We start from the raw sequence: 12,792 nt of genomic DNA, 5'->3' as shown, positions 1-12,792 counted from the left end.
CGCCAGCCCGCCCCAGGCTTTCCGTTTCCGGCAGCACAGGCCTGTGGGACTTGAACCTGTTGTGAAGCCGGTTAGTCCTGGGCCGGCGGGTTCTCTCAAGGTGGCTATGATTGTGTCTCTAGCCCCCGCCTGTCCTGCAGTCTGTCTGCAGGTCCGCAGCAGAAACGCGCAGCTTGAGTCAGTCGCGGAGCACCCACTTCCAGTGTCTCGGATTGCAGAGTGGGATACAAGACGCCGCCACCTTTCTTTCCGTGGGAACCTTGGGAAGTTAGCAGAGGGCCTTCAGGAGTTGGCTCTCTCTTCTGACTCCGGCCTCAGAAGGACTGCTGACCTTTTGCCAGGAAAAGTATTTTCTTTTTCAGTGGGAAACTTGTATCTATCCACATTGTGGAAGACACAGGGAAGAATCAGAAGAAAATGAAACGTGTTAGTCTTGCAGCCCCGTTTGTCTCCCTTGCTAGGCTGTCAGCTAGTTCTCATTCTTGGTAGCGCAGGTTCTGGCACGAAATAGATAATACCTGGTGAATGAATGAATGTTAACATTTTGGTGTGCGTTTCTCCCTAGGCTTTTTTTTTCCCCGCAAATATATACATATCACATGCATATTTCCACATAATTGAGCTGCCCCTATATGGCCTGGGAAAAATCAGTAACTGCACTTAAATCCTTGCTGCTGCTGTCGCTGGAGCACGCTTTAGTTGCCTATGTGAGAAGCAGCTGAATTGCAAATCAATAGCATGTCAGGTCTGCCCTTCTGACTTTCAGGGCTCTCACTTGAAATCACAGTTTCATCTGTCAACTGGCACCTCCAATTAGCACTCGGTCAGATAATCCAGTAGGAGTCAGAGCTCCTGGGGACTGGAAAGGCTTGGCTCTGACCGATGGCTTTTAGCTGTCCTCCATTTCTTCTGCCCATCTCTGAGGTATCTGCTTCCAACCTTAATTTTTAGAGTTTTAGGATGTTTAAGACAGATGATCTCTAACATACCCTTGAAATTCTGTAAGATGCTGCTGAGCCAACTGAATAAGATAATAGAGGCCAACTGAAGTGTAACTTTTGTTGTTTTGCAGTCAGATTATCACAGGAGCTGTTCTTGGTCGGTTACCTTTTGCAGAAGGAATGGCACAGATTCTTTTTCTCTCCTCCCCACTCCAACCCAGTTCCAGAGGGTCTGGATCCAGGAGGTATTCGGTGACCACGACTACGTTGATCGCGGCTGACCCAAGGCCATGCCTGTATAGTACTCAATGACGTCGGGTCTGGGCCAGACAGAGTGAGAGGTCAGGAAATGGTCCCTGGATTGTCCCTCAGGCACCCCCACATCAATAGAGGAGTCTCTGTCAGAAACTCGGCCCAAACCTGGCTGAGGAGGCATATCAAGGGCACTTCTGTGTGGGAAGCACGTGGGCATCCGTCTGGCTCATTCCCAAGTCCACAGATGAAATCAGAGGCCTGGAGAAGAGTAGTCACCTGACACCTGAAGCTCAGGCCTGGAGGGGTTAGGTTGAAAGCATCTCGCAGGCGGTGCCCTGCACGTCGGGCCCAGAGGGCTGGGCACATGGGAAGGGCACCTGGCCTTCACGCCGCGTGCCGCTGTGTCAGTGCTTTGCCGCCTTGGCGTCGTGCGGCCGATGGTGAGTGACAGCGCATGGCCGAGGCCGGGGTGGCGGGCAGGCCTGGGGATGCAGAGGTCCGTCCACGTGCAAGTGGCTGGAAGCCAAGACCGCAAGCAAGTGTGCGGAGACAGTCTCCGAGCCGCGGACCCAGACTAAGGCAGCACGCCAGTGCGGTGTTGGGGTCCAATTGGGCAGCGGTTGCGAAGTTCGCGTTTCGGAACGGCGTGTGCAGCCTTTTCTTGGTGTGAAAGTGGCCGCTGCGACTGGGAAATGCAGATGAGGCCCGGGCCAGTGCAGTCGGCGGCGCGCTTTCCAGCGTCGAGTCCGCGTCTTGCTTTCGGCCAGAGCGTGGGGTCTTCCCAGCAGATCCGCCTGGGTGGATTAGGACCGCTTCTTGTTTGGGGGGCTTGACGGCCTGGAGCCAGTGCAGCAGGGGCGGTGCTGCCCTCGACTGCCTCTGGGATACACCTTACCATTTCTCAGTATTTCCCTCGGGGAAATGACCGAGTTGCCCTTCGGAGAGGTTGGGCCGGACCACGGCCTTCTGGACTCTTTCCCAACACTTCCTTTTTAGAAATCTGTGCTACTTGAGAAGTTGGAAAAGTGGTATCTCTTGGTTCCTTTTCTTTGTTGACAGGTGGAGTCTGTAACTTTCTATCAACAAGACTAATTGAGCTTTTGCTCTGAGCCAGAAATTCAGCTGAAGCACCTTCCATGCCCTGGGGGAGTTCACTGTCACCACGTGAAAATACCAAGGGTTACGGTGTCTGTAACAACCTGATTAGGGTGTCAGCCCTGAGAATACAAAGGATGAAATGATTGCCTCTGTGGGAGGAAGGTAGGAGTCAAGATAGGTGTCCTGAAGGAAGTAGTATTTGAATGAATCTTTAAATTTTTTTAGTTCACTGGATTCTAAAAATTACAAATGAACTGCATGCTGATTTTCCTGTTGTAAATTTATTTATTTATCTATTTATTTTTGGCTGTGTTGGGTCTTCGTTGCTGCGCCCAGGCTTTCTCTAGTTGCGGTGAGCGAGGGTTACTCTTTGTTGTGGTGCGCAGGCTTCTCATTGCGGTGGCTTCTTTTTATTTTTTTTTGTTAACATCTTTATTGGAGTATAATTGCTTTACAATGGTGTGTTAGTTTCTGCTTTATAACAAAGTGAATCAGTTATATATATACATATGTTCCCATATCTCTTAACTCTTCCGTCTCCCTCCCTCCCACACTCCCTATCCCACCCCTCTAGGTGGTCACAAAGCACCAAGCTGATCTCCCTGTGCTATGCGGCTGCTTCCCACTAGCTATCTATTTTACGTTTGGTAGTATATATAAGTCCATGCCACTCTCTCACTTTGTCACAGCTTACCCTTCCCCCTCCCTGTATCCTCAAGTCCATTCTCTAGTAGATCTGTGTCTTTATTCCTGTCTTGCCCCTAGGTTCTTCATGACCTTTTTTTTTCCTTAGGTTCCATATATATGTGTTAGCATACAGTATTTGTTTTTCCCTTTCTGACTTACTCCACTCTGTATGACAGACTGTACGTCCATCCACCTCACTACAAATAACTCAATTTCGTTTCTTTTTATGGCTGAGTAATATTCCATTGTATATATGTGCCACATCTGACTCTTTTTGAATTATGGTTTTCTCAGAGTATATACCCAGTAGTGGGATTGCTGGGCCATATGGTAGTTCTATTTGTAGTTTTTGAAGGAACCTCCATACTGTTCTCCATAGTGGCTGTATCAATTTACATTCCCACCAACAGTGCAAGAGGGTTCCCTTTTCTCCACACCCTCTCCAACATTTATTGTTTCTAGATTTTTTGATGACTGGTGAGATGATATCTCATTGTAGTTTTGATTTGCATTTCTCTAATGATTAATGATGTTGAGCATTCTTTCATGTGTTTGTTGGCAATCTGTATAGCTTCTTTGGAGCAATGTCTGTTTAGGTCTTCTGCCCATTTTTGGATTGGGTTGTTTGTTTTTTTGTTATTGAGCTGCATGAGCTGCTTGTAAATGTTGGAGATTAATCCTTTGTCAGTTGCTTCATTTGCAAATATTTTCTCCCATTCTGAGGGTTGTCTTTTGGTCTTGTTTATGGTTTCCTTTGCTGTGCAAAAGCTTTTAAGTTTCATTAAGTCCCATTTGTTTATTTTTGTTTTTATTTCCATTTCTGTAGGAGGTGGGTCAAAAAGGATCTTGCTGTGATTTATGTCATAGAGTGTTCTGCCTATGTTTTCCTCTAAGAGTTTGATAGTTTCTGGCCTTATATTTAGGTCTTTAACCCATTTTGAGTTTATTTTTGTGTATGGTGTTAGGGAGTGTTCTAATTTCATACTTTTTTTTTTTTTTTTGGCGGTACGCGGGCCTCTCACTGTTGTGGCCTCTCCTGTTGCGGAGCACAGGCTCCGGACGCGCAGGCTCAGTGGCCATGGCTCACGGGCCCAGCCGCTCCGTGGCATGTGGGATCTTCCCGGACCGGGGCACAAACCCGTGTCCCTTGCATCGGCAGGAGGACTCTCAACCACTGCGCCACCAGGGAAGCCCCTATTCCTAGATTTTTTATTCTTTTTGTTGCAATGGTAAATGGGAGTGTTTTCTTAATTTCACTTTCAGATTCAGTCTTCCTATCCCCCAGCCTTCCCTCCTGACCCCACCTGAGTGGAGACCTTGAAAATTGTTCCCTGAGGGCCTTTTGTTGCCAGCCAGAAGCTAAACGAGATAGGTGCATCATCCCCTTTTCCCTGCTGAGATCCTTCTGCCTACTCGCCAGACCTTTGCTCATCCAGGATCAGTCTCTCAAGCATTGTCTCCCTAATGACCATAGGATATAGTGTCACACTATTGTTTGCTGGACTATTCTTCCTATTTTTAGGTGGTTAATGGTTTCCAGTATTTTGCTTTAGCAAGGGTAATGATTATTAGTATAGTCATTGGAATCAAATACACTTGGATTCATATCCCAGCTCTGTCACTCTCTAGCTGTGTGACCTTGGGGAAGTGTGTGACCTCTCTGAGCTTCAGTTTCTTTGCCAATAAAATGGGGAGTGATAAAAAGCATTGCTTCCTAGGATTTTTATAAGAATTACATGAGACAGTTAATATGAAGCATTGACTACATGCTTAGCACATATTCATTGCTTAAGTATCAGCTATTAATTTTGCAAATATTGTGTCATTTAGGATTAAGTGGGGACAAAGGGATAATTATCTAAGCTTCACTTTTCTCATACAAAAAGGTTGGTATTTGGGGGTCCTTATGTATTAAGAGTCTCTGAGTCTTGTTTCTGAGGTTTCTGATGAAATGGGTGTTTAGAGGAGAAAGAAGTAGTTGGAGTGAGCAAAGAAGATTTCCCAGCAGAGCTAGAGTTCCAGGTTTGCATTATATTGAACTTGACCAAGATACTTACCTGTCTGGAAAGTTTATTGTGGCCTGACTTTGCCTCTTTACTCTAATCTTGGGTTTTTTCATTAATGCTTATTTTGTTGGGCCTTGTGTTTTATTGGCTGTATTGTGATGGACAGAGATTCTGCTTCTAACTGTGTGTTTTCTTGCAGGTCTGTGTGAACTGGAGAAAGTTTGACCTCCCTGCCTGGGAAAAGGCAATGCTGGAATTTGCACTTGCTATTTCCCGAGCTGATGACATAACAGATGACCATTTCAAAAAGCTCGAGGTGCACGGATTCAACCAAGAAGATGCCTGGGATATAGCTGCAATTTCAGCTTTTTATGCCATGTCCAACTGCCTTGCTCATTTTGTCAGTCTTGTTCCCAACAAAGAATTCTATTTGATGGGCAGAACCAATGATGTCAAAGACATCAGGAGTGAACCTGCTGCTCCCAAAGTATAAAAGTCTGAACAGAAAGGCCAGTGTTTACATTTCCAGCACATTGCATTATAAGACACCAGTTGGGAAGTAATTTTTTTAAATGTTTAGTCAATGGATAGGGAAGAAAGTAAATAAATTTGTTCCCTGCCTGCTTGATGAGATAGATCCTAAGGGACATGTGATATCTGGGCCTCGGGGAAACCTTTTACTTTTTTACTTTTGTTGTGATGTGAAAGGAGCATCAGGGACGAAGGAGTTCAGAGGATGCTTTAGGCATTTCTGATGAACTGATATCTGTGAATTTCAGCAATTGAAGTTGAACATATTTTAGCTTTTAAAAATAGTGTTACATGGAAATTGGTCTATATAGACTGTGTTTTGTTTTTTTGGGGGGGGAGTTCGCGCGCCTCTCACTGTTGTGGCCTCTCCCATTGCAGAGCACAGGTTCCGGACGCGCAGGCTCAGCAGCTACGGCTCACGGGCCTAGCCGCTCCGCGGCATGTGGGATCTTCCCGGACCAGGGCACGAACCCGTGTCCCCTGCATTGGCAGGCGGACTCTCAACCACTGCACCACCAGGGAAGCCCTAGACTGTGGTTTGAAATCAATTCTGTGTTAACATGATGGTATATAAAGGCTCTGAAAGGCAGTGGGTAAACAGAAGCAGGCACCAAGTTGTTCTATCTTTAGTGCCTTCTCCATTAACCTCCAGTGATTTTTATTTAAATCATGGTCATCTCAATAGAATTTTAGTCCTTATGTAGTTTATCCTTATTTTAGGGTTTAGTAAAAATTATTTGGAACAAGAAGGTTCTCATATTTTAAGAAGTATAAGAAAAAACCAACCCTGACATTACTAAGCGACTTGTTCTGCATGTTACAACCACCACTGCCTTAAGTGTGTGGCTGTCTTAACTTTTCAGGAGACATTTTCATTATCTAACTGATAGAGGTACATGCAAACCTACAAAATGTCTTTGTTTCCATTTGACTTCGTTAGATTCTCTAAATTGCCAGGGAATAGTTCTTAATCAGTTTTAGGGCGATAGTTAATTTTGAATTGCCTGAACTGTGAAACCTGGTTATCTTGAGACAGCACAACTCTTGTTGCAGAGCTTGTGTTATTCTGTTGGAACTATATCTTAAATACCTTAGAATATGTAACCTTTTAAAACTGACTTTTGAGGGGAGGAGGCAGGGGCATAAAAAAAAAAGGAAAAATATTGAGTTTTATTTTACTTATTGAGAAAGTTAATAACATTGGTGAATATATCATGGTCAAGGTTTTATACACCAAAATAATTTTAGCCATTGGCCATAACTCGGGAATCAAGTAGAGGGCCTTTATTAAGTATCGGTTGCAGCCAGAAGTTGTAGGTCACTAAGGGACATTATTTGTTAATTATAAAACAGACCTCTACCCCTAACATGGGGAATATCTCCAGAGTAATGGCTGCCTTGATCTTCTCTGAACACTGGACACTTGCTTCTTGCCATTTTTCAGTCAGCTCATGGACAGAAGAGTTGAATAACTACTAACTTTGCTGGTGGGAGGAACTGCTGAATGTTCAGCCCTCTCTGAGTCTCATTCCTTTACTTTTGAGATCTTTCAGACTATCCTAAACAGTCACCAGATGGGAGCTTTCTATAACTCAGGTCTTGATCAAGGCCTAGAAGGGTTGTCAGTTCTTATACCTACCTCTTCTTATACCTCAGGCTTCCCTTCATTGAAGACTCTCCTTCCCTCCCCAAGAAACACACCAGTTCGTTAATCTTTTTCTGCAAACAAGTCCTATGTATTTGTCTTCAACAGCAGTGGTGAAGGGCCTTGCATCTGTTATGCCCTGCTTGGCAGAGGTAAGCAGGACTGACGGTGGGCTCTATTGCTTGTAAGGCTGAATTGATTCAGGTCTTCAGCTCCCCTCAGTGACTCCTGACTGGATATATGTTCCTTCCTGCAGAGAAGAAGGCTTTGGCCTTGATAAAGTCTTGACCTAGTAGGTCAAGTAACTGGGAGTTGGGCAGAGCTCCAGCGCACCAGTAAGCCCCATTTCCAGGCAATGTACAAACCAGGGCTTTTTAGTGCAGAAGTTAACCCGAGTCCCTAGATTCCCAGGCTGTGTAGGCAGTACACCATGCTACTTACTATGCGTGAGCAGCCCATAATATGGTCATTTCTTACCTTCGCTGGTCTCAGTGTAGAGATGATTATGTAAACAGTACATAATCATACCCAGCCTCTTGGACTGACTAGTCAGGCCCTGTCATCCCCAAGGACACAGTCTGGTCACTGACAACCACATACTGATAATGTCACAAGCGGTGCCCAGATGCTAAAGTTACTCCATGCAGCCCAGACCCTGGGCATCCTCAGTTGCGCGCCCACGCACCTAGTCGCTCCAGACCTCCAACCCTCCGGGACGCGGTACCCACAGTCGGGCGGTGTCCCTGCTTTCTTGGTCCCCAGCGGATGATGGCCGAGAGGCGGCTCGGGTTTCCCAGCCGGTGGGGTTAGGCCAACGTACGCCGGAAGTGGCGGCTGGGGCGGGAGCGCCGAGGTGTCGGCGGGCGGGGCAGCAGCCAGGAGCTGGGGGTCGGTGCGTTGGTCATGTTTCCCTTCGGGCCCGGTAGCCCCGGAGGGGACAGGGCGGCCGGAGCCGGGGCTGAGGAGCCAGCACCCCACGCGAGACAGGCTGTAGCTGCCGGGCCGCTCCCTTCTCCGCCCCCGTCGCTACAGCCGGGGGCTGACGCAGCCCCTCCCCCGTCGCCCTGCGGGAGCCCTCGCCACCCCTGCGCCCCTTCGCAGCCCCAGGCTGGGCGCGCGGGGGAGCTCCGGCCGCCCGGAGCTCTAAAGCCCTCAGCCGCTTCCGCCCAGGAAGAGCAGTCACCGCCCTCCCCGCCGCGCCGGCAACCTGGGCCTGACTGCAGGGCCGGGAGCCGGGGCCGGCACTGCCTCAGCGCCCGCCTGGGCGGCCCTGGCGCCCAGCTGTTCGGGTGGCTGAGAGAGCGCAGCCTGGGCCGCGGGCTGTTCGTGGATCCGGCACGAGACAATTTCCGCACCATGACTAACCTCTATGGTTCCATCCATCCCGCGGACTCGGTGTACCTCAGCACCCGCACCCATGGGGCCGTCTTCAACCTCGAGTACTCGCCCGACGGGTAAGCGCGGCCCCTCGGAGGGCGGGGACCCGTCTCCGCGTGGCGCGGCTGCCGGTGGGCGGCTGCCCGGGGCCCGCTCGCTCGGCCCGGGCCGGGGTTTGAGAGTCCGTTTGGGGCGGCCGGCCTTCGTGCCCCTGGCTCTTTATGAAGCACTCTGTCGCTATTGCAGGCTCCGTCCGGCCCTTGGAGGTAGGCGAGCCCGGGACTGGTTTGCTCCCCTTCAGGACCGGCGCTCTGTGAAGGAGAAGTGCCAAAAGCCCCCCGACAGGTCTGTCAGAGCCAGTCCAGAGCTAGGGTTTGCTGGCACACCGTAGATGCTCAATAAGTACACTTTGAATAAATGCCCGTTCTTTCCCTGTCACACTAGGCTTGTGTTTTTCCCACCTAAGCTTGGTCAAGGGTACGGAGCCTGCAGACTCCCTGTTCCCTGTGCTGACTTGCCCTGAGGGGACAAGTGCGCGGTCCGTCGTTCCTTTGCTCCAGTAAGATACTAAGACACTGCAGAGAGGTATGTTGTGATGTGGGACATCTGTGAAGTTCCACGCTAGACTACATTCTTCTGTTAAGGGTATCCAGCCTTTCTCCTGGCTGACTAAAATTTCATGTTTGGCCTCGGTTTACTTTGGGCTATGGAGAATTTTCAAAGTGATATATGTATGTATATATATATTTTTTTACTGAACGAGGTAGTTTATTACTCAAAGGGTGAGAATAATCAGGATATGACGTTAAATTTATGAGCGCAGTCAAATTTCAAATTGTGTACATGTGCACATACATGAGCACAAGAAGCTTTTTTCTCTCTGAGAAGGTGGGTAAAGCTAGATTGTGTTTTTCTCTTTGCAGTAACTGAGGAACAAGGGCAGAGCGTGGTTAAGGTGACTCAAAAGAAAAGAGGGATACAATTCAACTAACAAATAGAGGATTAGTCTTCAAGGAAGACATACAGGGTTCTCAGAAATTTGGCCAAGATCAAGTATAGAATATTATTCTAATTAGAATAGAAATTTCAGGTAAGGAAAGGATGATTAACTGAATCTAAGTTGTAACTGTAAAGCTCACCAAGTTCACATGGTTAGCACATAGGAAAAAGAGGATTTGAATTCAGGCAGTCTAACTCCAGAGTTCTTAATCACTGTACTAATACCAAATTACATGGATAATTACCTTAACAATTAGCATTTTCCTACCTGAAGATTAATTTAAAATCTATTATAACAAATATATTCTAACATTAAATATGGCATGTTCATCTATTTTGAATACTTGTACCGTTAATCTTAAAATACCACTTTTTCAATAGGGAGTTGCTTTTCAATTTTCTGTAGCAATGAAAACCATAATTTACAATTCTTATAAATATATAAATTGGCGCTTATTATTCTGGAGCACTGAGGGAAGAAAAAATCTGTTCCCCTCATTGGCTCAGAAGCAGCTACCAAAATAAAAAGCTATAACTTGCAAGATTGTTCACTTTCCTGCTGACATTAGTGAGGCTAGGGCACCAAGCATGAAGTACACCAGAGCCATTTCAGCTTCTGCTTTCAGGAGAACATAGAATGGTAAATAGAAAAGGACCATATCATTAGGGAAAACACTTTATTTCCAAGTTTCTAAAATAGTATTAAAACAGTAAGGGAAAAATGCAAATTATATAAAGTAGTATGACGGCACATCAATCACAACTTCCTAACAAGCCCTTTCAACATTCAGTGCTAATTGCTGAAACACTGAAATAAAGTGATGTTTCAATTATTTGGTCTTAAACAATGACAGGTTTAAGATTCACCTGATTAAAAACCATCCACACCAATGTAATAGCATATCATAAGATAATTGGCTAACAGTTTTTGCAAATGGCAGTTGTTAACATATTTCTTCCACACATATAAATGTTGTGCTGAGGAGGGGAGTAAGATGTTTTCTGCCTTTCTTTTATGATGGGTTGTAGAAGCATCCATCTCTTCCTCTCCTATATTATCAATTTGTGAAGTTGGACTACAATTCATTCTCTCCTCTTCTTGCCTCTGGAGTCTGTCTGCCACAGCTTGGATAGCTTCTGTCCATTCTTCCCTTTCCTCTGGAGTGTCTACATGAAATGTTCTCTCTATTAACAGTGGTCCACTGGAGACATCTGATAATAAATGTGTTTGGCTTTGGTCGTTCTGTTTTCATTAACTGGCATTTTGCTACTGAAAAGTTGTTGAGGGGATAAGGTAAATCCACATCTTGGGGTTTCTCTTTATATCCTATGAATGAGCCATCTGTCTTCAAAAGGAAATATCTTGGCCTCCAGTTTTTTATATATTCTCCCCTCTTCTGAACCCAACCTTCCTTCACAGTGGTAACGTTGCTCATGATGGTGCCCCTCTGAGCCCCCAACTTGGAGAAAAGGTACTTTGTGATACCACCTTTGAGGTTTGGATTCTCTGCCGCTGCTGCCCTTCCCACTCTGTAGTGATGACTCAGCCTCGAAAGTCAGCGGCTGCCTGCAGCTGCTCTGTGTGTGTGTGTGGGGGGCTGCGGAGGGGGGAGGGCAGGCATCTGGCTGCAGGGGAGGGAGGGAGGGAGCTGGCCGGGCCATGGAGCTGGAGCAGGAGGCTCAGAGTGATATATATATTTTTTAAACTTTGTTTTGTGAGTACAGGAACAAGTTCAACAGCAATCAAAGGAAAAAATTTACACATGGTTCCACCATGAGCGGACATAGATAATACAACTCTTACCCCATCAAGGCCTCTGGATTCTTAGTCATTTGCTTAGCTGTTCATTCATTCATTCATTCATTCCCTCCCTCGTTCAGCAAATATTGGGTTGGCCAAAAAGTGCCTTCTGTTTTCACCAAGATCTTTATTGAACAACATAGTCATCCTTTTGTTCCACTATCTTCTGCCATTTTTCAGGCAACTTCATAATTCCATCTTCCCAAAACTTTTTATCTTTTTGAGCAAAGAACTGTTCCAGGTGCCTTTTACAGTCTTCCAGGGAATTGAAATTTTTTCCATTAAGAGAATTTTGTAAAGACCTAAATAAATGGAAATCTGAAGGTGCAATATCTGGTGAAAACGGCGGGTGAATCAGAACTTCCCAGCCAAGCTGTTAACAGTTTTTGCCTGGCCATCAAAGAAACATGCAGTCTTGTGTTATCCTGTTGGAAGATTATGCATTTTCTGTTGACTAATTCTGGACACTTTTCATTGAGTGATGCTTACAGTTGGTCTAACTGGGAGCAGTACTTGTTGGAATTAATCATTTGGTTTTTTTGGAAGGAGCTCAAAATAGAGGACTCCCTTCCAATCCCACCATATACACGACATCACCTTCTTCGGATGAAGACCAGCCTTTGGTGTGGTTGGTGGTGGTTCATTTCACTTGCCCCACGATCTTTTCCGTTCCACATTATTGTACAGTATCCACTTTTCATTGCCCGTCACAGTTTGTTTTAAAAATGGAACGTTTTCCTGGGCTTCGCTGATGGCTTAGTGGTTGAGAGTCCACCTGCTGATGCAGGGGACACGGGTTCGTGCCCCGGTCTGGGAAGATCCCACATGCCGCGGAGCGGCTGGGCCCGTGAGCCATGGCCCCTGAGCCTGCGCGTCCGGAGCCTGTGCTCCGCAACAGGAGAGGCCCCAACAGTGAAAGGCCCCGCGTACCGGGGAAAAAAAAAAAAAAAAAAAGTTTTCATTACGTTTAAGTAGAGAATCGCATGTAGAAATACGGGGAAGAAGGTTTTTTTGCTTAACTTATGTGGAACCCAAACATCAAAGTGATTCACATAACCAAGCCGGTGTAAATGATTTTCAGTGCTTGATTTGGATATTTTGAGTATGTCGGCTATCTCCCGCATGGTATAACGTTGACTGTTCTCAATTAATGTCTCAATTTGATCGCCATCAACTTCAGCTGATCTACCCAACCATGGAACATCGTCCAACAAGAAATCTCCAGCATGAAACTTCGCAAACCACTTTTGACACGTTTGATCAGTCACAGCGCCTTCTCCATACACTGCACAAATCTTTTTTTGCATTTCAGTTGTGTTTTTACCTTTCTTGAAATAATAAAGCATATGACGAAAATGTGCTTTTTTTCTTCCATCTTCAATAATAAAATGGCTACACAAAAATTCATCAATTTTGATAAGTTTTTTAAAAATGCACACTGATATAACAGCT

General features: G+C 46.1%; 2 protein-coding genes across 10 annotated transcripts in view; both read left to right on the top strand.

The window, feature by feature from the left end:
- The first annotated feature begins 76 nt into the window (after positions 1 to 76).
- On the top strand, positions 77 to 5,807 carry LOC132522840 (uncharacterized). Of its 6 annotated transcripts, none has more exons than XR_009541348.1 (3): positions 77 to 1,186; positions 2,256 to 2,456; positions 5,187 to 5,807. XR_009541348.1 is itself a non-coding variant. In XM_060153388.1 (3 exons), exons 1-3 carry the CDS (start codon positions 107 to 109, stop codon positions 5,478 to 5,480), a joined length of 648 nt encoding a protein of 215 aa, XP_060009371.1. In that variant the 5' UTR covers positions 77 to 106; the 3' UTR covers positions 5,481 to 5,807. The 6 variants fall into 6 exon arrangements, 2 of the variants coding, with proteins under 2 accessions (XP_060009371.1, XP_060009372.1); XR_009541347.1 differs by having other exon boundaries at positions 77 to 1,636; XM_060153388.1 differs by lacking the exon at positions 2,256 to 2,456 and having other exon boundaries at positions 77 to 346; positions 1,073 to 1,186.
- A 2,210-nt stretch (positions 5,808 to 8,017) lies between these two features.
- Positions 8,018 to 12,792, top strand: part of DCAF10 (DDB1 and CUL4 associated factor 10) — a 59,623-nt gene continuing 54,848 nt past the window's right edge. For all 4 annotated transcript variants that reach the window (XM_060154802.1, XM_060154801.1, XM_060154800.1 and 1 more), the window contains exon 1: positions 8,018 to 8,617. In XM_060154802.1, coding sequence (XP_060010785.1) covers positions 8,067 to 8,617 — 551 coding nt within the window. In that variant the 5' untranslated portion in view covers positions 8,018 to 8,066. The remainder of the gene's footprint in view (positions 8,618 to 12,792) is intronic.

This window comes from Lagenorhynchus albirostris, chromosome 7, assembly GCF_949774975.1.
Source record: "Lagenorhynchus albirostris chromosome 7, mLagAlb1.1, whole genome shotgun sequence".
Lineage (NCBI taxonomy): Eukaryota > Metazoa > Chordata > Mammalia > Artiodactyla > Delphinidae > Lagenorhynchus > Lagenorhynchus albirostris.
Note: the sequence above shows the minus strand (reverse complement) of the source record. Positions and strands in the feature narration are given on the sequence as shown.

Bases quoted from the DNA above. Each gene is read 5' to 3' on its own strand.
- LOC132522840 (XM_060153388.1), top strand. From the start codon at position 107: ATGATTGTGTCTCTAGCCCCCGCCTGTCCTGCAGTCTGTCTGCAGGTC. The intron at 347-1,072 runs GTATTTTCTTTT...GTTGTTTTGCAG, and splicing joins CTGACCTTTTGCCAGGAAAA to TCAGATTATCACAGGAGCTG. The intron at 1,187-5,186 runs GTATTCGGTGAC...GTTTTCTTGCAG, and splicing joins AGAGGGTCTGGATCCAGGAG to GTCTGTGTGAACTGGAGAAA.